The sequence below is a fragment of the Vicugna pacos genome, chromosome 13 (genome assembly GCF_048564905.1).
Source record: "Vicugna pacos chromosome 13, VicPac4, whole genome shotgun sequence".
Classification (NCBI taxonomy): Eukaryota; Metazoa; Chordata; class Mammalia; order Artiodactyla; family Camelidae; genus Vicugna; species Vicugna pacos.
In genome coordinates this window covers 3,705,574-3,733,042 of record NC_132999.1, presented here as the reverse complement: position 1 = coordinate 3,733,042, position 27,469 = coordinate 3,705,574, and the positions used below count along the sequence as shown (strand labels likewise).

General features: G+C 34.8%; 1 protein-coding gene across 1 annotated transcript; it reads left to right on the top strand.

Moving 5' to 3' along the window:
• Positions 1–7,128: 7,128 nt before the first annotated feature.
• Positions 7,129–26,989, top strand: LOC102543804 (calcium-activated chloride channel regulator 1). Its single transcript, XM_006205924.3, has 14 exons — positions 7,129–7,306; positions 8,468–8,608; positions 8,805–8,952; positions 9,736–9,844; positions 11,859–12,039; positions 15,556–15,783; positions 16,602–16,826; positions 18,777–18,954; positions 19,905–20,005; positions 20,364–20,588; positions 20,720–20,990; positions 21,566–21,736; positions 22,240–22,479; positions 26,649–26,989. The coding sequence occupies exons 1-14, from the start codon at positions 7,148–7,150 to the stop codon at positions 26,987–26,989; spliced, it is 2,718 nt and encodes a 905-aa protein (XP_006205986.2). The 5' UTR covers positions 7,129–7,147.
• Positions 26,990–27,469: the final 480 nt, after the last annotated feature.

Sequence of the window (27,469 nt, the reverse complement as noted above, 5' to 3'; positions counted from 1 at the left end):
TCAAGGAACATCTGTTGCAAAATAATTATTTGAATTATTATCCCAGTGCCCTGCTTTCTTTAATAATCTGTGATGATCTGTACAGTTCACACATGCTACACACTGTGTGTCCAGTTATCTACTGTCACATGGTACAGGAAATACGGGAGTGGCTTTTACACAAAATTGTCATAGAGACATATGAGAAACTGAAAATTAGCAATTTGGTGATACAGAAGAAGAGCAATCACTCACTCCATAATTTGAATATCTGGTTGGACTCGAAAGCAACAACAATCAAAATTCTGTGCTTCTCTCCGAATGTGAATCCATGCATGGTTTCTCAAATATGCCTGCATCCAAGATGGAACTTTCTTCCTAAAGTAAAATAAGGTGCTCCAGATTCCAGAGAGTCTAATATCAGGGCATAATGCCATCAGAGGGAAGTCCGCTATTGAATTTCCATTCCATGTGCAACCATGTGCAGCTTCTGTTCCATCACCATGAACATCTCTCTCTCTCTCTCTCTCTCACACACACACACACACACACACACACTTTTTAAGCCAACATGGAAAATGAGAGTAGTTTAGAGAGCTGTTTAGATATAGATTTGTCAATTTTGGTCAGGAAACAAAATAATTCTATAAAACAGAAATCATTCTCTTCACCCATACCTCCTTCTGAATTTCTTATCTCTGAGAAAGAAAAATATCTCACCACATATTCATTCAAATGAGAGACCAGGAGACCATTCAATAACATCTCTTTTGTCACTCCCCACCTCATTTTCAGTGATGCTGCCTCAGTTCAGCATCCATCATCATCTCCTGGATACAGATGGTCCCTACCTTGTCTCTCTGTCTTCATTCTCTGCTCTCCAACTGTCACATTGCCCCCAAAGTAATGAGCAAAACCAAAATAGCTCCCAAACTATTTTCAAAATAAAGTCTAAATGCCATGAAGGTGCAACTATGACTGTTTATACATCACTTTTCCCAGGCACCAAGCACAAAGGGACCAAAATATTTGTCAAATGATAAGTGTTTGGTCCACCACCATGTGGCCCTTTCCTCCACTTCCCTACCTCTTATTGTACCATCCCTCTGGTCTCTTTAATCAGTCAAAGACTTTCAATTTTACATCTCTTGATCTTTCTCAGGAACACTGTACTCCCCTCATTCTTCTCCATTTCTCATCTTACCATCTTCAGGTGTCTGCCTTCTGAACACATGCCCCTCTTTCAAAATCCCACTGCTACTGCCTTTTCTGGCTGCTTCCCCCACCCTCAGGCAGAGTAGAGCACTCTTTCTTTTGTGTCCTACTCTCGATTCTTCCTATAGAATTTTAAATCTCAAGTGCATTTACTTGTTTTTATATCTGACATAAGCCTCCTTAGCCCTTATCAACTATACAGGGAGCTCTTTGGATAACATGACTGCATCCTGGGAAGGGAGAATAAAAGAAGAGAGAGAGAAGGATGAAGTACTGAATATATGAACACACATACACATACAATAATTTTCCCATTCTTTTTCCTTGCCCTCTTACAACCAGTTAGTCACCAAGTCCTGTCAATACTGAATATCTCAAAAAGCTCTCTACCTATTTTTATCCTTAGTTCATGACCCCAGCATCTCTCACCTGGATTCCTACATAACCCTTTGCAAACAGAGCCACTATGAACCATTGTGTCAGCTGTACCCTGCCTGAAAGCACCCAGCCTTGTCAGGGGCAAGGAGAGTGGGGATGAAATACAGTCCAAACTCAGCTCCTAAGACTAAGGTTGAGCGGCGGCACTATTTGATCATTTGTCTGCCCAAAGGGGACACATTTTCTAATTCACAAGTTGTTTTTCTAATTCCTACCACATATGTGCTAGCAATGCAGCTTTGTTTCAACCATTCTTCATCCTGTAGTCAGAGTCTTTCTAAAGTACCAATCTGATCCTTCTACTCACCTTTCCAAAATCTTCTAATGACTCTCCTTTGCACTCAGTATGAAGTTCAAGCCCATGATATGACTGATAATGTCTTTCATGTTCCATCTCTTCTGCTTTGGTGTTGCGTCTCCAGTCACAGTTCTCACACTTTCTGACATTGTGTTTACTGGGTTCCATCCACCCTCTCCCCATCCCCAGGCTGTGAGATGATTTTCTGTCTCTTGGAACACCCCGTCTCCATCACCCATCCATTTCTACGTCTGCAGTCACATGGATGACTCATGCTCATCCTTTGAGTCTTAGACGAGGTGTCAGTCCCCTGGGAAGAACTCTCTAACTTCTCCAGTCCCCCTTTGATTGGGTCAAATTCCTCTCCCCTCACCTCATTCTTACCCCTTGGATAACACTTAAACTTGTATGTTTTAATTGACAATTTATTTGTCTTTGTTTCCTTCCAGATGGTGAGCTTCCTGAGAGCAGGAGACAATCTCTTATTATCACTCTACCCTTTATGCCTATCACTATCCTCAGTAAAACCTTGTTAAAGGAAAGCAGGGAAACTGTCTTTTCCAGAGTTTCAGTTGTAACGAATCAATCCCAGTGCTGACAAAAGGACCACAAAAGGAACCAGTAACAACCTTACTCTACGGGTTTACACTATAGGGAGACAGTGTTACACCTTAGACAGGAATGCTAAGTCACCCCATCCAACAAAAGTATCTTGAACTATATCCTCATTGCTACTGGAATGACAAACCTTTAGCCTAACATTTCCTCTTAAGTAATCTCCCAACTAGCCTTCAGCCTCTATTTAGGGTGACTCAAAATTTTTATACAAATACAGTTCTGCCTAATATATTCCTCCAATACCAATTGCTTCTATGCCCAGGATTTTACTTTAATCCTTCAAGTTAGTTTCAAATATCTTAAGGCCAGAGTCATTCAAAAGTAGCTAAAAACTTACTTCACACTTGAGAAAGGCAGTCCTTCTTCACTCTCCTACATCAGCTGGCCACTCTTCCCACACTCCTGCGTGAACAGCAACACTGATCCGCCCAGGTGCCTGAGCTCAAATGCAGAAGTCATCTTTTCTTTGAAACGCTGACCTTTCTACCTGATTTTTCATGGCTGACTCTCTTTGTACATCTCTGTTTAGAGATCTCCTCATCTCTGTCAGCCCAGTTCTAAGCAGAAACTCAGTCACCATCACATCCTTCATTTTAAAATTCTCTAGAAGAAAACATAGACAAAACATTACCTGACATAAATCTCAGCAATGTTCTCCTAGGTCAGTCTACTCAGGCAATGAAAATAAAAGCAAAAATAAACAAATGGGACCTAATTAAACTTGTAAGCTTTTGCACAGCAAAGAAAACCATAAGCAAAACAAAAAGACAACCTACAGAATGGGAGAAAATATTTGCAAAAGAGGAGACCGACAAGGGCTTAATTTTCAGAATATATAAACAGTTCATACAACTTAATAAGAGAAAAACAAACAACCCAATACAAAAAAGGGCAGAAAACCTAAACAAGCAATTGTCCAATGAAGACATACAAATGGCCAATAGGCACATGGAAAAAATCCTCAAAATGGCTAATTATCAGAGAAATGCAAATCAAAACTACAGTGAAGTAACACCTCACACCAGTCAGAATGGCCATCATTCAGAAGTCCACAAACGATAAATGCCAGAGAGGGTGTGGAGAAGAGGCAACCCTCCTACACTGCTGGTGGGAATGTAGTTTGGCGTAGCCACTGTGGAAAATGTATGGAAATTCCTCAAAAGACTAGGAATAGACTTACCATATGATCCAGCCATCCCACTCCTGGGCATGTAACTGGAGGGAGACTTAATTGAAAAAGATACATGCACCCAATACAAGCAGCACTATTTACAATAGCAAAGACATGGAAACAACCCAACTGTCCATGGCTCTGGCTCTAACTCCTCCATTTCCAGCCCTGCCTCCCACCAAGGTTATAGCCACCAGCATACCCTGAGGAAAGATGTAATTTCTCTTCACATCAAATCCAGCTCTCCCACCAAAAGCACTGGACACATAGACTCTATAGGGATGCCCTCACAGAAGAGCACCCCCTCCAGACTGCAATAGGTAACTATTTCACCTAAATTCATAGAGATGTAAAAAGTTAGCAAAATGAAAGACAGAGGAACTGATCTCATTTGAAAGAGCAGAAGAAAACGCCTGAAAAAATTAAAATGAAACAGAAACAAACAATGTACCAGATGAAGAATTCGAAGCATTGCTAATAAAAATACTAACCCAATTAGGGAAAGCAATAGATGAACACGGTCCGAATTTTTACAAGAAACTAAAAAGTAAGTAAAAGAACCAGTCAGAACTGAAGAACAACTGAAATGGAAAGCAGTAGACTAAGTGACACAGGAGAAGGCACAAGTGGTCTGGAGGACAGAATAACGGAAGTCGCCCAATCAGAGCAGCAGAAAGAAGAAAGACTTAAATGAAACAGTTTAAGGGAATCTCTAAGACAACATCAAGCACACCAGTATTTACATTATAGGGGTCTGAGAAGAGAGAGAAAGGGGTCAAACATGCATTTGATGAAATGATAGCTGAAAACTTCAATAGATGAAGAAAGACTATTTGACAAGATTCCACATCTATTCATGATAAAAACTCTCATCAAAGCTGTTGTTGAAGGAATATATCTCAATACAACACAGGCCATTTATGATCAGCCCACGGCTAACGTCACACTCATGGTGAAATGCAGAAAGCCTTTCCTCTGAATTCAAGAACAAGACAAGGGTGCCTGCTCTAACCACTTCTATTTAACATAGTATGGGAGGTCCTAGCCACAACAATCAGAAAAGAAAAAGAAATAAAAAGCATCCAAATTGGAAGGGAAGAAGTAAAACTGGAACTACTTGCAGATGACATGATACTATGTATAGAACACCCTAAAGTCCCCACCAAGAAACTATTAGAACTGATAAATAAATTCAGTGAAGTTGAAGGATACAAAATTAATATGTAGAAGTCTCTTGCTTTTCTATACACTAATAACAGACTATCAGAAAGAGAAAGCAAGAGTACAAGCCCTTTAAAAATCACATCAAAAAGAATAAGATGCCGAAGAATAAACTTAACCAAGGAGGTGGCCTATACTCTGAAAACTATAAAACACTGATAAAGGAAAGAAATTGAAGATGATACAAAGAAATGAGAAGATATCCTGTGTTCTTGGATTGGAAAAACTAATATTGTTAAAATGGAATACTACCCAAAGCAATCTACATATTTAATCTACAGATAGCATTCACTATCAAAATACCCAGGACACTTTTCACAGAACTAGAAAAAATAATACTAAAATTTATATGGAACCACAAAAGACCTAGAATTTCTAAAGCAATCCTGGGGAAAAAGAACAAACCTGGAGGCATAACCCTTCCATACTTCAGACAATACTACAATGCCACAATAATCAAAGCAGTATGGTATTGGTACAAAAAACAGACAGAACTAGTCCTTAAGCCATTTTGGGTCTACTTTTGTGTATGGTGTAAGGGAGTGTTCTTACTTCATTGAGTTACATGACGCTGTTCAGCTTTGCCAACATCACTTGCTGAATAGACCATCTTTTCTCCATTGGATATTCTTGCCTTCTTTGTCATTGATTGACAATAGGTACATGGGTTTATTTTTGGGCTCTCTATTCTGTTCCAGTGATCTATATATTTTTTGTGCCAGTACCATGCTGTCTTGATTACTGTAGTTTTGTAGACTAGTCTGAAGTCAGGGAGCATGATACCTCTAGCTTTGTTCTTTTTCCTCCAGATTGCTATGGCAATTTGGGGTCTTTCATGATTCCCATGTTATTTTATTTACAATTGTCGAGATACAGAAGCAACTCAAGTGTCCATCAACAGATGAATGGATAAAGAAAATATGATATATGTACATACAATGAAATACTACTCAGCCATAAAAAAAGAATAAAATTTTGCCATTTGTAACAACTTGAATGGACTTGGAGGGTATTATTAGCATAGAGTATTAGTGAGGTAAGTCAGACAGAGAAAGACGAGTGCTATATAATTTTATTTATATGTGTAATATAAAAATAAAACAAATTCATGAATATAACAAAAAAGAAACAGATTCACAAATACAGAGAATAAACCAGTGGTTACCAGTGGAGATAGAGGAGTAGGGAAGGCAAGATAGGGGTAGGGGATTAAGAGGTACAAACTACTATATATAAAATAAATACACTACAAAGATATATTGTACAATATAGGGAATATAGCCAAATTTTATCATAACTATAAATGTAATATAATATATAAAAATTGTGAATCAGTATATTGTATACCTGAAACTTATATAATATTGTACACCAGCTATACCTCAATTTAGAAAAAAAAAAAAAGAATCATGTAAGTGTTAAATGACTGAGAAAAGGGTCAGGTTTAGATTCATCTGACTCCAAAGACAGCTCACAACACTACGTGTACAAGTATTCCAAGCTAAGGAACATTGGCAAATTTGTGTTCAACTCCAAAAAACAAATCTAATTGAAGTATATTAAGTTTTCAAGTTATACAAAGGCTTAAAGCATTCAATGCTATTTGAAAACTGATATATTCAAGCAGTTATCATGGCAGGTAACCAAAAAACCCACTTGCTCCTTGACTCACAGCTGTCCCCAAACACTCAGCTTATATCACTTCCTTCTAAAGGAAGAATAGAAATACTAATTAACTGCCACTCCCACTCTAGTTCCTTTATTCATTTTTGTTTTATTTTTCTTTTTAAGCTGGCCTTTTTCATCTGTTATTTCCTTGTGCTTTTCATTTCAGTTCCTCATTCTTCCATAGAGTTCTTTTCCCAGGACTGGAAAGTATCTAATATTATTGGATGACAATGACAATTATCACAATGAATGGCCACCATGATGAGGAAGATGACTACACAATCAAAAAGAATTGCTCAGTTCAATAAGTACTTAACACCTTAGCTGTCTTAGAAAGTATGATGAATGTTCAGCATAATCCCCATTGCTACTTAACAACTAAACAACTCTTTAGGTTAAGAAAAGGAAGTGCCTCAAGATATTTCAGTAATATATTATACTTATGCAAATATGTGGGTCTAGAGTCAAATATCTCAGTTAAGCAGGCACATAAATTCTCTGCTTACATTTCTAATAGGTTAATTGCAGCAAGAGCAAAAATGGCACTCAGTCTGAGTGTTATCCTGTTCCTAACTTTGCATCTCTTGCCTAGAATGAAAAGCTCAATGGTAACTTTGAATAATAATGGGTATGATGGCATTGTCATTGCAATTAACCCCAGTGTGCCAGAAGATGAAAGACTCATTCAAAACATAAAGGTAAGAGAAAAATTTATTATCCAGTTACTTTTATTTCATTAAATATTTTCAACTCGTGTTGCCTAGGCACATACACACATTCATACAAAGTTATAACTTTACAAAATTGTTTTGACGGTATTCATCATTTATGTAGTATGTATCTGAACTGCCAAGATTAATATCTGCTTAGTTTAAGTATTATTTATCATACATTAATAGTATTAGTCATTCCCCTAATGAATTATTAAAAGGCCAGACTATCAATACTTTTTCAACTCATTAAGCTGACAGAAAGACCTTAGAGACAGCGGAAAATTATTCTCAAATTTTAGCTTTATAATGTTTAAATAACTAACTGACACTTAAGCCCTACAGGTTTATTATCTATTTTTTTTCAATTTTTCAGTTGTTCATACTTGTTCAACTCTGAAAAATTTGAAATTCTTCTGTATCTGATCTTAAGGAAAATATGTATTTTTGAAGTTGACTTACTTCCTAATTTTACTTGGGTTAGTCAGTATAATAAGACACTTGTTATATAGCACTTTATACTATTATCTTTGATCCTCCCAGTATCCCTATGAGGTAGTCAAAAACAGAGATGATTAATTATCTTTGTTGTATAAATGAGAAAAGTTAAGTGATTTGTACAGTCATACAATAAGTAGCAAAAGTGGAACTTGAAGCCACTGAGACCTATATATTTTTAGAAAATTACTTGGTAAAACTTTGCCTTTTATAAACATATGTCATATGAGAAGATAACTCAAAATAAATCTAGCAAAATTTTTTAAATTAACAATAAAAAACAATAAAATCTACCAAACTTTAAACTCCCAACCCAATTATAAGCACCTCTGTTTAATTCAACAAGCAACTTGCCAACAGGCTCCCAGTCTCCATCACCTTCATATTTCACTCAACACCCTCACGTCCTTCTCCAACTCGTAATGCTGAATGCAGGTCTGGATAGGTTTTAAAAAAGAGAATTGATTTCTAAGTATATGAAAATGGGAGTTTACAGACTACAGAGATATAGTAAAATATAACTTATTTTTCAGTTAGTCTTTGCCAAAAATTTGGGGAGAGGAGCTTAGATTAGCTTCTTCTTGTTTGTATGTACACTTTCATGTTCATTTCATGTGAATTGTTACCACAAGGTGTTTTTAATATTGTCAGGAAATGGTAACTGAGGCTTCTACATATCTGTTTCATGCTACCAAAAGAAGAGTTTACTTCAGGAATGTAAGCATTTTAATCCCAATAACCTGGAAGTCAAAATCCGAGTACTTAACGCCAAAGCAGGAATCGTATGACCAGGTAGGGTGTTGTACCTAACTCCTAAACTGCTGTTTTCTTCTTGTAATTTTTAAAAATTAATACTCATAGCTTTTAATAATTAATAATCACGACTTTAGTATTTAAATTAGTAACATTACTGGTCTTAGTTTAGATGAAAAATTCCTTGTTTTTGTTGCTCTTGGGATCTGTTTTGGTTGTTTGTTCTGCTTTTTAGGCAGATGTCATAGTTGCTGATCCTAACCTAAAATATGGAGATGATCCTTACACACTTCAATATGGACAATGTGGAGAAAAAGGACAGTATATACATTTCACTCCAAACTTCCTGTTGACTGATAATTTGCCTGTCTACGGGCCCCGAGGTAGGGATATCTATTTTATACTTTTGTTTTCATTCCCGCTGGAAACAAACATAACGCTGTGGTTAATGGTATTTTTAAAGATTTTTAAAAGCAATAAATAGGTATTAATTAATCCCTTTGGAAATTTACTAGTTACGTTCTACTTAATTATACTTCTTGTGTTTGTGTGTTTAATAATAAAATTAGTCATTTATTGATACTAACGCATTTTAACCTTTTTGGTCTAATGAAACTTGTCAATTTCTAGATTTCCCTGACTCAATTAGGTTGAGGATATGGGGTAGGGAGACTTAAAATATAAGGAAATAGTATTTAAATACAGGTTTCCCCTACTACCTGAAAGTAGTGTTCCTATGAAACCTTTCATAAGTCAAAATGGCATACAGCAAAGAAGCAATTACTTTAGGACACACCTTGTTAACAGATGCACAGAATACATCAAGATAAAGCACAGATGCTCATAGACACAGTTCGAAGGTATGTGGTTTGATGCTGAGGTGCTGAGTGTAGCTCCCAGGGAAGGAGCTCGGCGGTGCCACCCCCCTCGCTCTGGGTGTGCACTGCCTGTAAAACAGCTGGCTGCAAAACCAGTGCTGAATGCTGTTTTTGCTCTCTGCCTCTTTTCAAAAAAGCAAAAATGCTCTTTGAATTTCCTTCCATTAGTGAAAACAGGTACTAATGTAGGTCTTTTTAAAAAAGTGAAGTGATGTAAAGTGAAATTTCAAAAAGCAGGGATATCTATATTGTAAATACAAATTTATAAGTGGCAATATTCTCTCATAGGCAGAGTATTTGTCCATGAGTGGGCCCATCTCCGATGGGGAGTATTTGATGAGTATAATGTGGACCGGCCATTCTATGTTTCCAGAAGGAACACCATTGAAGCAACAAGGTATCATTACACTGAACAAATCTGTTTTCATAACTTTTCACTTAAGAGTTTTTAATTTTTTATCCTAGGCAAACAATGGCATTCTCAGAGGTTCAATGCTCACACAGTTAATTGCAATATCCAGCCTGCCCCACTATGTTTTTGTCCAGCAACTTCTGGGGATTACACGTTAGAATCAAGATCAATCAAAAACTGGGAATCATGTCAGTACTCATGGGGAGTATACTAAAATATGTTACTGTCAGAGGAGAAAGGAAAGAGTTGTAACCTAAACCTTAACATACTTGAGAACTGGAGTTCAAGTTCCTATACAATCTTTTGTTCCATTTGATTCATAACGTTTTAGGTAAATTTGTTTCATTGAAATCAATTAAACTGTTAAATACATCATGTTAAATAGTCTCATGTTAAATATATTTTAATTTTCATTTAATCTTGAGCTTACAGGGAAAAAAGTACTTTTAATAAGGGTAAGTGAGAAAATTGATTTTTTAAGAAATATAATTCTGTGTAAATTTAGACAGGCCTTATTTATGAATAGACACAATATTTAAATTAAAAATAATATCAAGCATATGGAGTAAAGAGCATTAAGGAACAAAAGAAATCAATGTAACAGGAAGTTAGTCTTTGAGATAAAAAACATGCTAGAGGAAAGAGGTGTGGCAGAAAAATGCCTTTCCCATCCCATTTGTGTTGTTTGCATTATCTCTACTGAGCTGCCTACAATTTTTACAGACTAGGCTTTCAACCCAATACACTCATTCCTCTCACCTCCTCCCACCCTACTCCTCCCAGCACCACCTCCCTTATTTAAACAATGCTTGTTCATCCTTCAAAAATCAGTTTAAAACCTTCTTCCCTAAGTGTCTTTCCTCTCCCTCCATTTGGGTTCACATACCCTTTAAGACAGTTTTCAAAGCAGTGTAAGGGGTTTCTCTCACACTGGGCAGAAACTGTGTAATTTTATTTTCCCCACTAGATTTTAAGATCCTTGAGGACTGATTGTTTTTAATCCCCTAGCCTTGAGCATGGCATAAAGTAAAAGCTAAACAAAGAATGTATCAAACAACCAATTTTTCATAAATTAATGAAAAATGGATGAGTTTCCTTATTAGTCATAAAAAAGAGATATATTAGTTAAAAACTGTATCTAAAATAACATTTATTGAGCCAGGCACTTGTTGGAGGCAGTGTAAATTTAACTTTCATGCTCACCCTAAAGGTAACCCTCTTGGAAAATATGACTAACCATCTCCTCTAATCCTTGCAATACAAATAAATTTATTACAATGGGATTAATGTTATGAAGTACAGTATTAACATAGGATGGGAATGCATCCTGCAGATAAACAAGAACTCTTTGGAATCTTTTACCCACACCCCAACCCACTCCATTCCCTGCCAGGGACTTGACAATTATCTTACTTATTATAAAGACCAAAAGGTTTGAATGCACAAGCATTGTCATGCAGGGTTTATTTTTATTTCTTCCTTCAGTCTAGCTCAGCATTTTTCAAATGTAAATTGCAAAATGCTGTAAACACAAAACCACCTATGGTTTTCTATGTATGGGATATATATGTATCCATCTATATAGCAATATATATATGTATATATGTACCATACATAAGAAATTTAAGAGGGTTTTAAGCATAATGCTGACTTTCCCCTCTCCACTAGGAAGCAACTCCTCTGTATGGCATAACTCACTTAATCTTCACATCCCTGTGAGTTAGGAATTATCATCTTTAGCTCAAAGTCACAAGGATAATAGATGTACTGATCACATTAGTGAGCAATAAATATTAACACATACGAATTAACATCATTATTCTTGTCGAAATCGATAGTAAATAGGGGTAGGACACTGTGCCCATCTCTGTCAAAATGGAACGTTGGTACATGATCTATAGCAACTGTCACTGAGGGAATGACTTTAGAATGTTAATCTTTATTCATAATTTCTCTAGCCTTCATATATTTTTTCTTTCATCTAATTCTTTCATCATAGATGCTCAACTCATATCACTGGTGTTAATGTGGTTTTCAAGGAATGCCAGGGAGGCAGCTGCATAACAAGGCCGTGCAGACGTGATTCACAGACGGGGCTGTATGAAGCAAAATGTACATTCATCCCAGAAAAATCCCAGACTGCAAGGGAATCCATTATGTTTGTGCAAAGTCTCCACTCAGTAAGTACCTTCTTCTTCTAGTCTCACAAAGGAAATTTAGGGGGAAAAATAATTAGGGAAGCTGGATTTTCTGTTATGAAATTATGTATACCATAGAAATGAAGGAAATTACAAAGACAACTAGTTAGCAGTCATTTTCTCCAGTCCTGTGTCACAGTCTGTCTGGAAATTATTCCATTCTTTTTACTAACTTGTTTTTCTTTTTTTCTTCAGATGTAGAACTGTACCCTTCCCATTGGCATCACAGAATTTCTTATAACATCCCTTTCCTCATTTGACTTCTGTGGACTTGTGTCCACAACCTTACTTTTAACTCTTTCTAAGTATAGTAATACTACTTTTCCAAAGTAATTCATTCAATAGCTTTGGAAAGTACTGACATTCTCTATTTTCCATTAACTTTACACTAAAACACACAAGTTGTAGCAAAGCAATACTGTGAAGACATAAATGGTCCTGTCTCTACAAAACAAAGGGGAAAACTTCACAATCACCAATCACAATACAACAATTTAAGTTCCAAAGCTAATGTTTGACTCGAAATATCTGGTTTAAATGTATAAAGCTCAGTAGATAAGAACAGGAGCCTTGAAGTCAGATAGACTTGATATCAAAACCTGGTCCGTCATTTTCAAGCCATGTCACTATGAGCAAACTGTTAAATCTCAGGTTTAGCTCTCTCATCTTTTAAATGGGAATTATAATACTCACTTTACAGTGTCATTGTTGTTAGTTTTATAAGAGCTAATACATATAAAGTATGATCATAGTGCTTAGCACAAGCTGAGTACAAAATGAACTTAAAATTTTTTAACTTATAAAATATTTGGATAATAGTGAATTGTCTCTTCCCTTGGATAAATCCAGTCTTAATTAATGCAAACATATTATAGTTATATAATGAAAGTTTACAAACATGTAAAGAAGACTTTTAAATGTGAAACATATGAGTTATTAAAGACAACAGATCAAAGTAAAGTATACCATCCGTAGATAGTAAACTAACATTTAAAAGAAGCAAATATTTATATACCAAATTACTAGCAACATATACATCCGTGGGTAGTGGTTTATAAAGGCTTGCTGTTTCCAATAAAATTTTTTTTTTGGAGTCTAGGGCATAATGATGAAGGACTTGAGTAAAAATATAGACTTGATAATTTCTTCTAAAACTCCTAAATGAATCCAATGAAGATATTTAAGCAGAAATTGTTTTTTCCAGAGCTCCCTCCTGGAAATATTGGAAAGATAAGCTAAGAAGTTTCACTTTAACTTGCTGAATCTGGGTCAGCACAGGCTAGCCAAATAATTCAGCATCCAAATAGGTATCAGATCATGTGACACAAGAGGATAACTGAAATATATACTGCCTGTACCAAACTATAAATTCCAAAATCATTTGGCTGTGAGAAGATAACTCATGCCTCCTACCTGGTAAATAAGCAATAATGAAGAAAGAAAATCATGTAGCTGAAATATGGAGGGCAACTAATTATACAAGATATGGCTCAGAGACAAATACTGTGCTTTAACCATTTATCTTGTCCAGAATAACACTACCTTCTAATTAACATAACATAGACTAAATATATTGCATAGCATCCGTACCCAGGGCATAAGCTCAGACCCAGGAGAAATAAGATCTGAAATGTTGAATGTTCAAGTCTATGATTCCCTTCCCTGAAACGTCATTACTCCCACTTCATGCTCAACACTGTGCTAGGAGCTGAAAAAATACTGAAATAATTTAAAATATCTATTCTTGAGGAACTCAGTTTAGTGAGAGAGGTAGAGATATAAGAAAAATATACTTGGGTACAAAGTAGAAAGAGATAGAAACCAAGTGCTATGAGAGTACAGCAAACCTCTCCAACTGGAGGTCAGAGAGTGATTTCTAAAGAGGTGAGTTTTGAGCTGGGATTTGGAAAAAAATAAGTATGAACTTGCCAAAGCAGGACAGGGAAGGGAGTTACAAGCAAAGAAACAGGTTTACAGAAGCAGAGTGGAAAAATACAGGGAAGTCACACATGACTGTACAAGTTGAGCACTGCCCAAATTACTTGCATCTTGGTCACTAAAGATTTTAATATAGATTGGAACAATTTTCCATAAAAAGCAGTAAAAAAAGACTTGAGAAAAGGGCACCCTTTCCTAAACTGCACAAAATTTTCTCTCCTTTTTTCCATTTGGATTAGTGAGACCCTGTGAAAGTTTCCAGCATACTCTAAGGATAGGAAAAGGTTCAGTGTTCTATAAGCAAAGCATACATAGTGAGCAAGAGGCAGGAAATAGGACTGAAACAAGAAACTGGAACCTGCAAAGCTAGGGTGTTTGTATTTTATCAACTTCAGATTGCTGATGTGATCAGCCAATTCAGGAAGATAATTCTACTAGCTGTGAAACACAAAATGGAGCGAGATGACAGTGGAGGCAGGGAGACCAGCTGGAAGGCCACGGCAACAGGCAGATTTAGGGGCCTGAAGGCCCTGGATAAAGCCAGTGGCTGTAGCAAGAGGAGCTAGATTTGATAGGCATTTCATATCATCAAGATGATTACAAATCACTGCTTCGACTGAAAAATGTACTTTTCTCCCATCCAATATAACCCCTTCTGGGAAATGTAAATCGGAAACATAATAGAAGGAAAACAAACTCTTAAAACTTGAATAGAAGGTATTCAAGTTTAATAATTTAGTTCTACATCTGAGCTTACAGCTGGAGATTTTGTATGGGGAGGGCATTTGAAAAAACAAAATGAGACTTATAAAGCTAAGTTTTTACTGCAAGATGAATTCCTTTCTGAATGCTGCATTAGTTTATGCGAGTGTCTATCCAAGTTACTACGTTTTCAGAACTTGGAGGATTTTCACAGATTCTTTAGTAATGAAACATCATGTGGCAGAATTACTGGATACAAATCACCATTTGCAACTGAAAGAGAAGCAATTGCATTTCCTTATTTCATCCTACATTTTCATTACTTTTTCGGAAGTATTTTATTTACAGCAGAATTCATCAGAACTAACAGCATTTGAGGTTGTGAGAATATCTGTCATCAAGGTTTTCAATAAACTATAAAGAGACAGAAAATACCTGGGCAATTAAAGAAGGCCATTTTCTTTATCCCACTTTTAGGGGGCAGCTAGAAATTACTGCAAATCCTGTCCCCCTCTCCATTAAACTTAATTCCATGCTCGAGTCCCACCAGAGCCTAGAAGGGAAAGTAAGAAGTTAACTTAGCAGTTGTGCCAGCTGTCACTACCCCCCATGCTATGATCTGCCTATATCTAAAAGGAATCACCAAATAACTTCCCAGGATATACTAATGGTTTTACTTTGCTTTCTCTCCACTCAAGTATGCAAAATGGACGTCAGAATGTTAGATTATGAAACGATTTTTAATTGTCAGGAGATAAAATCTGTGAAGGATGTATACAGCACCCAACTGTGTATTTGGGAAGGAAGGTAACGCCTCATCAGTGGCCATATTATTGTCTTTTAACTGATCTTTTTCAGGTGACTGAATTTTGTACAGCAAAAACACACAATACAGAAGCTCCAAACCTACACAACAAAATGTGCAATAGGAGAAGCACATGGGATGTAATCATGGGCTCCAGTGACTTCCAGAATGTATCTCCCATGACAGGAACAAACCCACCATCTCATCCCACGTTTTCACTGCTTAAGTCCAAACAGCGAGTTGTCTGTCTGGTACTTGATAAATCTGGAAGCATGGATTCAGTAAGATCTTTATTTGTTAGCGCTCCTAAATTAAGCTTTTAAGCTAATAGAAATATAATTTAATCTTAGGTTTAATTCTACTAAGCTAACTAAAATATATTTTTGTTATTGTAATAAATTTAATTACAAGGATTTTATATGGACAAGCACTAGAAGATAATATACCAAAATAAAAAGTTGTTTAAAAAGGTTATTGGATTATGAATAATGTTTATTCTTTAACTTTAAATTCTAACAAACTAGAAGTAACATAACTGACAAAAAGAAAAAGTAAAAATTATCCATAATTCTACCATTGAGCATATGTCATTCTAGTCTTTTTTCTGTTTATGTATTTGTTTTTCCTCCTCAAAAATGGGATTATATCTTATATAATGTTTTATAATGATTTTTCTGCTTACTGTACCTTAAACACTCCCCAAGGAAAAAAATGATTCCATGACATAAATTTCAATGGTTTTATCATATGCAATACTATAATTTAGTCAAATAACCCCCCATTATTGGACATTTTGGTGATATAAAATTATGTTGCAGTGAACATTTTTGTATGCATTTTTAAATTATTTCTTTAGCATAAGTTTCTGAATATAAAACTGTTAAAGAAGGTAAAAATTTTTAAGGCTTTTCCAAGTATAAAATGACTGATTTTTAACATTTTTCTTTCAAATTATTTCTTTTTAATATAATTAAATTAAACTTTAAAATACAATAATCAATTATTATCATGATCTCTGGCCCATGAACAACCTTGTCTTTTACCAATCTTTCAAGACTGGAGGAGATTCGGGAATTGTTCAGACATCTTTTTCTTACAGGAAGACCGTCTCTTTCAAATGAATCAAGCAGCAGAATTATTCTTGATTCAAATTATCGAAAAGGGATCCTTGGTTGGGATGGTCACATTTGAAAGTTTTGCTAAAATTCAAAATAATCTAACCAGGATAACTGACCACAACGTTTACCAAAACATCACTGCAAATCTGCCTCAAGAGGCCAGTGGTGGAACTGCAATTTGCAGCGGACTCGAAGCAGGATTTCAGGTAAAATAAAAAGGCTTTTCTAAATATCATTTGCCATTTACCGTTGTTTTTAATTTTGTCCAGCTATCTTGGAACAAGGATCATGAGTTTATAGGCCCCTTATTTAAATAATTTTAGAGGCTTTCTGTTGTCTATAGCTGGAGCCTCTCTGAGTGTCGTTTTATCACCAACATACTCCAGAGATAACTGAGTTGCACTGAGGAGTGGCTAATTAGGGGAAGAAAAATCCAGTGTGCGCATAGCCATCATGATTTTAGTGAGGAGCAACTATGCATTGCAACAGTATGGATGTACCTAAAGGGTTTTATGCTCACTTAGTGAAATAAGTCATACAGGGAAAGACAACTATTCTGTTATCAATTATATGTGGAATCTAGAAAATAACACAAATGAATGTATATAACAAAACAAAGACTCAGAGCTATAGAGAACAATCTGGGAGTTACCAGTGGGGAGAGGAAAGAGGGAGGCACAGGGTGGGGTATGGCTTATTCATATAAAATAAATAAGTAACAAGGAAATATTATATAGCACAGGGATATACAGTCATTATTTTGCAACAACTTTCAATAGAGTATAATTCATAAAAATATTGAATCACTCTGTTGTACACTTGAAACTAATATACCATTGTAAATCAACTATAATTCAATAAAAAAGAAACAAGTGCTCAAGAAAGGATTGCTATTTTATAATAACCATAATTCTTATATGTATAATAATCGTAATTCTTACATATGCCTATTCACTTCTAAAATACGACAGTACTATGTTGGCATTGTGTCATAATGTTTGCACTTATTGGTTCATAAATGTTTTTCTTAATATGTTTTGATATATATCATATAACATTTTGACCAGAGTCTACTGCTGAATAGATTATATTAAATTACATTCAAACATATAAAAACTTCCTAATTACTTATGTAATGAAACCATATCAATATATAAACCTTTACTTGCATAACCATACAATTTATCTGAAATTTATTGAGCATATATACTACATTATTGCCTATGTTAAATGCTTTATATACATGCTCTTACTTTATCCTTACTATTAATTTTTTAGTCAGGCACTATTATTATGCCCAGTTTGCACATAAGGAAACTGAGGTGCAGAGTAATTAAGTATCTTTCTCAAGATCATATGTCAGTAATTGGTAAATCTACAGTTCAAACCTGGTCTTTCTTACCACAAAGTTCAAAAAGGTAAGCACTACACTGAGCTATTTATAGACCTCTATTATAAGTATAAATATATATTTATATATATGTATATATATATGAATGAGAGAAATTAAATACTAGCTATTCTGTTTAGCAAATGGCAGAGCTAAAATTTACTCTCAATTTGTCTGAGTACATTGTCTTAGCCAATATTCTTGGTACAAGCCAGGAAAATACCCCTCAAAATTATAACACTTGGTAAATTCATAAACTTCCTTCTTCATAACAGGTCAGTGTTTTTCCCAGGAAATCCTGAGATTCTTCAATTATCAACTAAAATGCATAAAAAGACATCATTTAACTTTGCATGTCTGCCTTCACTCACCACTTTGCAAATACTGTCTAACCTTCTAAAACCGCCTGGGTCATTTGCCTCCACCCCAAGTATCTCTTGGGATAATAATAAAAGCTAACGTTCATTGAGTACTTACAACGTGTTAGGCATTGTTCTCAGTGTTTTATTCTTTCTCTCTTGAGTAGCTTCAGTATATTTGAAAGGGTTAGAAGCACTTTTTAACATTCTATCTTTGAAAACCTACATAAGCATTGTACATTACACTCTATTTCAAGCCACCTCAGCCTGGAATGTCAACTCAAAGGAAGTTGCCTCTGATGGGCAGGCCTAGGGACTTCTCTAAGGCTAAAGAAAAGGTTTGTTCCTAGTTTAAATCTTTTTAGATGTGATATTCTATAATAAATAATCTGGTTTTTCATTATCAGGCAATTATCCAGAGTAACCAGAGTACTTCTGGTTCTGAAATCATATTACTAACAGATGGGGAAGATGATAAAATAAGCCTGTGCTTTGAGAGAGTAAAACAAAGTGGTGCAATCATTCACACCATTGCTCTGGGACCTTCTGCTGACAAAGAACTGGAGATGCTGTCAAATATGACAGGTAAACTTTTGGAACACTTTGAATAGAAAGTACTTTTTCAGTTTCTCCCATTCCAGGGACTCTATCCCCTTAAATTACAAAACTGCGCAAAATTTTCCTGTCTTAAAAAATAAATCTTTATCCTTTCCTTGTCTTTCTTTCAAATTAATATCTTCCTCTCCCCATCCCTGCTTCTCTCCATTGCTACCTATACTGGCTTCTTCTAATATTAGTCAACATTTGCTGTCTTCATTCATTTCTCACCGCTTTCTACCAATACCACCTAAATGAAACTTCTTTCTCCATGGTTACTCAACTGCAGTTCTAAAATTCTTGCTCAGTTTTGGTCCTGCTCTATCCTACGGTAGATTCAGACAGTCCTGTATTATCGAGGAAGAAACGGAAACCTAGAGAATACAAATGATTTGCCCAAGGCTATAGTCAGAGACCTGATTACCAGGTCTTGCCCTTTGCAATCCTTTCTTTTGCAGCTCCTGATACCTAAGTAATCTCCCTCTTACTTAAATCCCATATCATTTATATCCTGCACTTACTTTTTATTTTATTCTAAACTATCATTCTCTAATTGTTTTGGTATATCTTAGATACAACTAAAAAATAAGCAGACAGTTTGAAAATTGTCTAAAATTTCATTCCATAACATTATTTGGGATTAGATCAGCTTTACTAATGTGGCAAGCACTTAAATTTTAGTAATTGATATAAAATGATAATATTTGGCCAGGTTTTTTGTTTTGTCCTAACATACTTTGAGCAAGGTTTAGTTACTGTAGGGTTACATCTGGGATATTGATATACTAAAAGTTCCTAAGGTCCGGGAAATTCATCTTTCATAAGTTTAAAAAGAAATTTTAAAATGTATTCTATAGTACATTGATAGCAACATAATAGCAAACACGATTTTCTCATTTAAAATTAATATTATAAAAGTAAATACAATTCCATTTTAGGAGGACATCGTTTCTATGCCAATAAAGACATAAATGGCCTCACTAATGCTTTCAGTAGAATTTCATCTAGAAGCGGCAGCATCACTCAGCAGGCTATTCAGGTCGGTATCTCAAAAAAATTCTTTGCCTTTCCACATTTGTAATAAGTTTCTATTATCCTAAATAGTAACTTCTTCTTCTAATAAATAACTCTTCTGCCTGAAAGCATTTCACATGTGCAGAAGAAAAACATCCTTACTGAATTTGCTTTTTGTGATACTTATAGACATTTTTTTTGATTCTTCTATTTTTTATCATTATAAATGCTTTTTATATGCAAAATTCTTTAAAATAATAATTATTTTAATTGAAATCATAAAAATACATTTAGAGTTACTCCGAACTGACTAAACTTTGAAATGCTATTAACTGTAATAACAAATCAGTCTCATGTGTTTGTTGCTTTTATTTATGTAACAGCTGGAAAGCAAAGCCCTAAATATTGCAGGGAGGAAATGGATAAATGGTACAGTGCCTGTGGATGGTACAATTGGAAATGACACTTTCTTTGTTGTCACATGGACGATAAAAAAGCCAGAAATTCTTCTCCAAGATCCAAAAGGAAAGAAATATGAAACCTCAGATTTCAAAGAAGATAAACTAAATATTCGGTCTGCTCGGCTTCGAATACCAGGTATTGCCGAGGTAAGAAGACACTTTTATTTTCGTCATGTTTTATCAACCAATTTTGAAGGAAAAAATGAAGATAACATCTTACACAGGAGTAGGAAAAAATTCAAAAGCTCTCAAATAGACATTCTTCTTAAAATTTTCAGACAGGTACTTGGACTTACAGCCTTCTAAATAATCATGCCAGCTCTCAAATGCTAACGGTGACAATGACTACTCGAGCAAGAAGTCCTACTACACTCCCAGTAATTGCAACTGCTCACATGAGCCAAAATACAGCACATTTCCCTAGCCCACTGATCGTTTATGCACAAGTCAGTCGAGGGTTTTTGCCTGTTCTGGGAATCAATGTAACAGCCACTATAGAAACTGAAGACGGACATCAAATAATATTGGAGCTCTGGGACAATGGTGCAGGTAATAAGAATCTACATCAACTTTCACTGAACTGAAACTCCTACTATAGTCACATGACTTAGAAGTCAGTCGATATTTCACATGTATGCTAATAGATCATAATTTAAATGAATTAAATTTAATTTTAAATGTTTTTAATTTTTTAACTTGTCACATAGTTATCTTGACTAGACATAGACATGAGTACATTTATCTTTTTTAAACTTTATGAACAATTTTACTTTTCCCATGTAACTTAAAGAGTATAATTTTTCTCTATTTTCATTCATGTCAGTGTTTTGCATTTGCTTTCTCCAGTTTAGTTATATTTTCCTTTTTTTGTTAGGCTTCTTTTATGAAATAATAATAGCTAATATTAATTGAATACTAACCATGAATTAGACTTTTCCAAAGTCAAAGGTTTGCAAGTGGCCAAGCCAGGCTTTGAACCCAAATAGTCCGATTCTAGGGTTCATATACTTAAAATATTGTGCTATACTATCTACCAAAATGGTTGCCATCACTAGTGCTCATGAACAGTTAGGATTGTCATTTTTACTCTGTTTGATGTCTAATTATTACATTTCAATATCAAGGTGCTGATACTGTCAAGAATGATGGCATCTACTCAAGATATTTTACAGATTACCATGGAAATGGTAGATACAGTTTAAAAGTACATGCCCAGGCAAGAAACAATACGGCTAGGCTAAGTTTAAGACAAGGACAGAACAAAGCCCTGTATATACCAGGCTATGTTGAAAATGGTAAGTAGCATTAAAATGGAAATGTGTCATTTATTATATGCGGCAAGCATTCAACATATAATGCACCATGGAAAACCTAGGTATACAGTTATATAATCATCTCTATGTTTCAAAACCATACTCTGCTTCTAGTATGTTTTGCTTATGTCCCCCTCAGTTCATTTCATTTACGTTGAGAAAAAAATTTACTGAGCACCTCCTATGTGGCAAGCATTTCGGTAGATGCTGGCGCTTCAGAGATAAATAAGACACCATCCTCATCCTCAAAGAATTTACAGTTAAGTAGTAAAGACAGACAGGTTAAAAGATAGCACAAACAGTGCTTAATGTCTCCTCATCAGTTTTAAAACGACACCAATAAGACAAGCTATTTTTCACTAGAAGCTGTTACTTTTTCAATGGCTGCTATCAGTCAGTGTTAACCCTCTACAGCTGCAAATGAGATTACAAGATAAAGAATAGACATCACAATCTGAAAAGTCATAAAATTACTTTTCTGGTAGGTAAAATTATACTGAATCCACCCAGACCTGAAGTCAAAGATGACATGGCAGAAGCTGAAATAGAAGACTTTAGCAGGCTAACCTCTGGAGGGTCGTTCACTGTATCAGGGGCTCCTCCTCCTGGTAATCACCCTCAAGTGTTCCCACCCGGTAAAATTACAGACCTTGAGGCCAAGTTTAAAGAAAGTCATATTCAACTTTCATGGACAGCTCCTGGTAACGTCCTAGATAAAGGAAAAGGTAAGTTTGATATTACGTTTAAAAATATCGAATACTAAAATAAATCTCAATGGCTTTCATTTGCTAAAAATTTTCTAATGTCGTATTTATAAATGATATGTATAGAGTGTCTCTTGTGGGCCACCTATTTTTATATGTGAAAATTGAAGCTCCAAGAGATAATGCACTGGCCCAAATTATTTCTATATGTAATAAATTAGAAGTCTAACTCACCCTTGTCAGATTCTGTTGTGCCAAACTGCCTCTCACAATATGAACCATCTTAGAAATTACTTTGAGAAGACTGAGTTAACAGCATCCCATTGCACTCTTTTGTCCCTAACAAGGAAAAATTTTTCCAATCTCTTTTATTCATTGACCTTTTGTTGAATTTTCAAACACTACTAAGTTCTTAAGAAATAACCCCTACTTTCAACAGTCAGTTGACTGCAGAAGACACTTTCTGCAAGTAAACAGATAATTTTACAGAATGTAATAAGAAATATGCCATCAGAAAGCCACTTCTAGTTGGGGGTTAAGATCACAAGGTATACCTTAAAAGGCTTTTCAGGGAAGACTATCCCTGACCTAGGTCTTGAAGAATGAAAGAAGTTAGCCAAGTAAAGTGAAGATGTCTTAGGGAAACAGGGGATAATGTGCAGAGAAACTCACTAGTTTGAGAGATTTGGCCACGGAGTTTGAATTGAAATTGAAGGCCAAAATATCTCATTCATTCAAAGATCCTCATAATAAATTGCCCTTACTCTAGAAAGTTTAAGTCACTTTTAGCTTTGCTTTAAATTTAACTGAATTCAATTAGTATGTATTGAATACCTACAATATTCCAGTATTGTGCTAGACTAGTAGACTCTTCAAAGGTAAAGCCAATCTTTCTATTTTTCCCTTTAAGGTGGAAAAAACAATATGTATATCAATAGACACAGTATCTCAGGGGTTGTCAGTGCTGAGAAGATACACGTTCAATACTTTTTCTCCTGGGTTTTAATAAACCCCTCGCTGTATGCTCTCAAAGAAAAGGTGCTTTTTAATCTTTCATTTCCTGTAAAGCATTTTTAAAGCTGTATTTCTGTCATTATTACACAAGGAAAAAAATCATTCTAAAACCAAAGGAAGTATACAATACCCACAAAGGGCTCTTTGTACTTCAATGTTGAAATTCTTACCATGACAGCTTCTGAAATACATTATGAGATTTGGTGAAATGAAAAAAAAAAATACTTCCACTGAAAAAGCCATAAATGAAATTATCTGACCAAATGTTTAGTTCTAAATTGAATTCAGTCAAGACCAAGCCTTCAGTTCAAGATTGGGTTCATAATAAATGTCTTTCATGCTGATCATAGTAACTAAAAGAAAGAAGAAAGCATTTCGTAATACATGGGAGAGAAAGAACTTCACTGTATTTAACCTCAAAAGCCTAAAATATGTGGGATCTGATCTCCCTCTTTCCTTGTGACAAATAGGAAGAGACTGCAGTTGCTATCAGATGTTACCATTAGGCTTTGAAAAAGAAGGTAGTAGCAGTATCTCAAAAAATAAATGAATATCCATAAAATTTTGAATGAAGAATTTAAATTTTCTGGGACCCAATTTCCATACCTGTCAAATATGCAAATTAGACCATATGACCTAGAATTACTAAAACAAATGTAATTCTCATATTTTATGATCCTCTAATTTCATCATTTGGGGCATCAACTGAATAACTGTGTTGTTGGCCAACAAGTAATATTTTTATTAAAGTATAATTGACCTATAATACTATGTTAGATCCAGGTATATAATACAGTGATTTGATATTCCTATACATTACAGAATGATCACCAGGATAAATCTAATTACCATCTGTCACCATACAAAGTTATTACAGGATTATTGACTATGTTCCCCATTCTGTACATTTCATCCCAAGACTCATTTATTTTGTAACTGGAAGTTTGTATCTCTTAATCTCCCCCACCTATTTCACTCATCACCCCACTCCTCTCCCCTCTGGCAAATACTTGTTTGCTCTCTGTATCTATGAGTCTATTTCTCTTTTGTTATGTTTTGTTATGTCTAAAAAATATCTGCTTTATTTTTTAGATTCCACATATAAGTGAAATCATATGGTATTTGTCTTTTTCTGTCTGTCTTATTTCACTTAGCATAATCCCCTCTGGGTCAATCCATGTTGTCACAAAAGGCAAGATTTCATACTTTTCTATAGCTAAGTAATACTTAATTGTATATATGTTGCATCTTCTTTATCCATTCATCTATCAATGGACACTTAGGTTGCTTCCATATCTTGGCTCTTGTAAATACTGCTGCTATGAACACAGAAGTGCATATATCTTTTTGAATTAGTGTTTTTTTTTCTTCAGAAAAACACCCAGAAGTGGAATTGTTGGATCATATGGTCTTTTTATTTTTGATTTTTTGAGGAACCTCCATACTCTTTTCCATAGTGGCTGCATCAATTTACATTCCCAACAACAACAGTACAAGAGTGTTCCCTTCTTTCCACATTCTCGCCAACATCTGTTATTTGTTGTCTTTTTGATAATGTCCATTCTGACAGGTGTAAGGCGGTTTTGACTTGCATTTTCCTGATGATTAGCGGTGTTGAGGATCTTTTCATGTGTCTGTTGGGGACCAGAAGTAATTAAGGAGTTCAAATGCATGCACAATACAGTACCAAATACTCTAATTGATAACAAAGGAACATTATTAAACATACATTTGCCCACAAGAGTAATATGTTCAAACTGAAAAAATAAATAGAACCTCCATAAAACTCCTTTCCATACAATTAAAGTTCATGGAGGAGAGTCCTCAGGGGATGAAATACATGAACAAGACTTCATGAAGAAGCTGAACTTCCTGTTGGGCTTTGAAGAATAAGTACCATTTGCATAGATAGGGAGAGGGAGGCACATTCCAAGGAGTCATGACAGGGAGAAAGGGAACCAAATAATATGCTCAAAATCAAGAAAGCAAAATTTCACAATGGAATGTTTGAATTAAAGTAAGGAACAGATGGATGGATGGATGGATGGATAGATAGATAGATAGATAGACAGACCAACCTAAATGGAACACAGAGTGGATGTGAAGAGTAGTGGAATGGATCAGAATGATAAGGCCTATTTATTGAAAAACTAGAATATTAAGGCATAGGGCCTGAATATTTTTTTAAAATCCACTAAATTGAAGTTATTCACCACACACTTAAAACACCTTCAACATTTCATGAGAACATTGTAAATCAACTACATTTCAATAAAAAGTGAAAAAAAAACCAAAAACATTTCATGAGAAAATAGTCTTCACTTCAAAAAGAGACATTTGATATTTTATTGTTCCCGGCATTTCAGAATGTGATAATATATTTCTATATGATGGCTCTGGTAGATTTCTAAAGGTATTTTGGAATGAAACATTTGTCAGCATCTTCGTTTCCTTTCTTGATAAATTAACAGATATAATAGCTAACATTTCAAATGTTTATTAAGACTCACACATTGTGCTAAACACTTTTCATGTATCATCATATATAATTCTGATCACTAGCATTCAAAAAATGTTTGTTGAATGAACTGAATGCCTGATTCTTTACAGACAAGAAAATTAAAGGTAAGAAAGGTTAAATTTTTCTTTGTCACAGCTAGGAAGTAGTAGAATTATGGTGCTAATCAAAGTCTACCTAGCTCCTAAATATGTTTCAGTTAGTACACATTCTAGCCTCTCTGCCTCCGTTCGCTCTTCATCCTTATTCCTTCCTCCCACTCTGTCTGCTTCCTTACTCACCCATCCTGTTACTCCCTCTCTCAGCTTATTGAGAAATAATACAGACATGGGATACTGAATGTCTTTACAATACTCAAACATTATTGTGTTCCTTGTTCTAAATTCAGAATGGATTCAGTTCTTTATTTCTAGATTCAAGTTTTAGTACTATATAATTTTGAATTAAATTTTTTGTGATTAGAAAACTAGATTAAAAACTGTTCACGTTTCTTATTACAATAAAGAAGATGGAATAACCAGACAAAAACTACAGCTCAGATTTCCGTAACTAAAACCCTTGTGTGCATTTCTGATAGGTCCCTAAATGTAAGGCAATGTGGTAGCAATAAGACAACCTAATGATTTTAATATAAATGAAATGTGTATTTGTTTTCCAGCCAACATCTACATTATAAGAATAAGTAGGAATTTCCTGGATCTCCAAGAAGATTTTGATAACGCTACTTTAGTGAACACTTCTAGTCTAATACCTAAGGAGGCTGGCTCAATAGAAAATTTTGAATTTAAGCCAGAATCTTTTAGAATAGAAAATGGCACCAAAATCTACATTGCAATTCAAGCCGTCCATGAAGCTAACCTCACCTCAGAGGTTTCTAACATTGCACAAGCAACCAGGTTTATGCCTCTGCAGGAAGCCAGCGTTCCTGCTCTGGGTACCAAGATTTCTGAAATCAGTTTGGCAATTTTTGGATTAGCTATGACTTTATCTATAATTTAAACTAGGAATTGTATCAGAACTGAAATTCAACGTTATGCATACTTGGTAAACATTTATTTAGAATTTAATTTGTCATACTCATCATCTATTGTAAAACTCTTTAAAATATATAAATGAATGTACAAAAGTTGTAAGTGTCCTTAGTACTTGAGTTCATTAGTTCTAATTAGTTGCTACATGTAAATCAAAATGAATACACCATTTTCTATCTTTGAAAAATCCATTTATTAGCTTAATAGAACATAAAATGCATATTTGTACTTGTTGGCTTTTTAAGAAACATTTTCAAAGTGTATTACAAATTCACTTTATATATTAACAAAATCAGAATTTATCCAAACCATCTGAAAAATATTTAGGAATCCACAATAGAAATAATTTTATGGTAGAATTATTTAGGTTTCATTTTTGATTATGAATGAATACTTCATATTATACTTAATATAAACCATAATCAAAAAAGACAATAAAGATAATTTT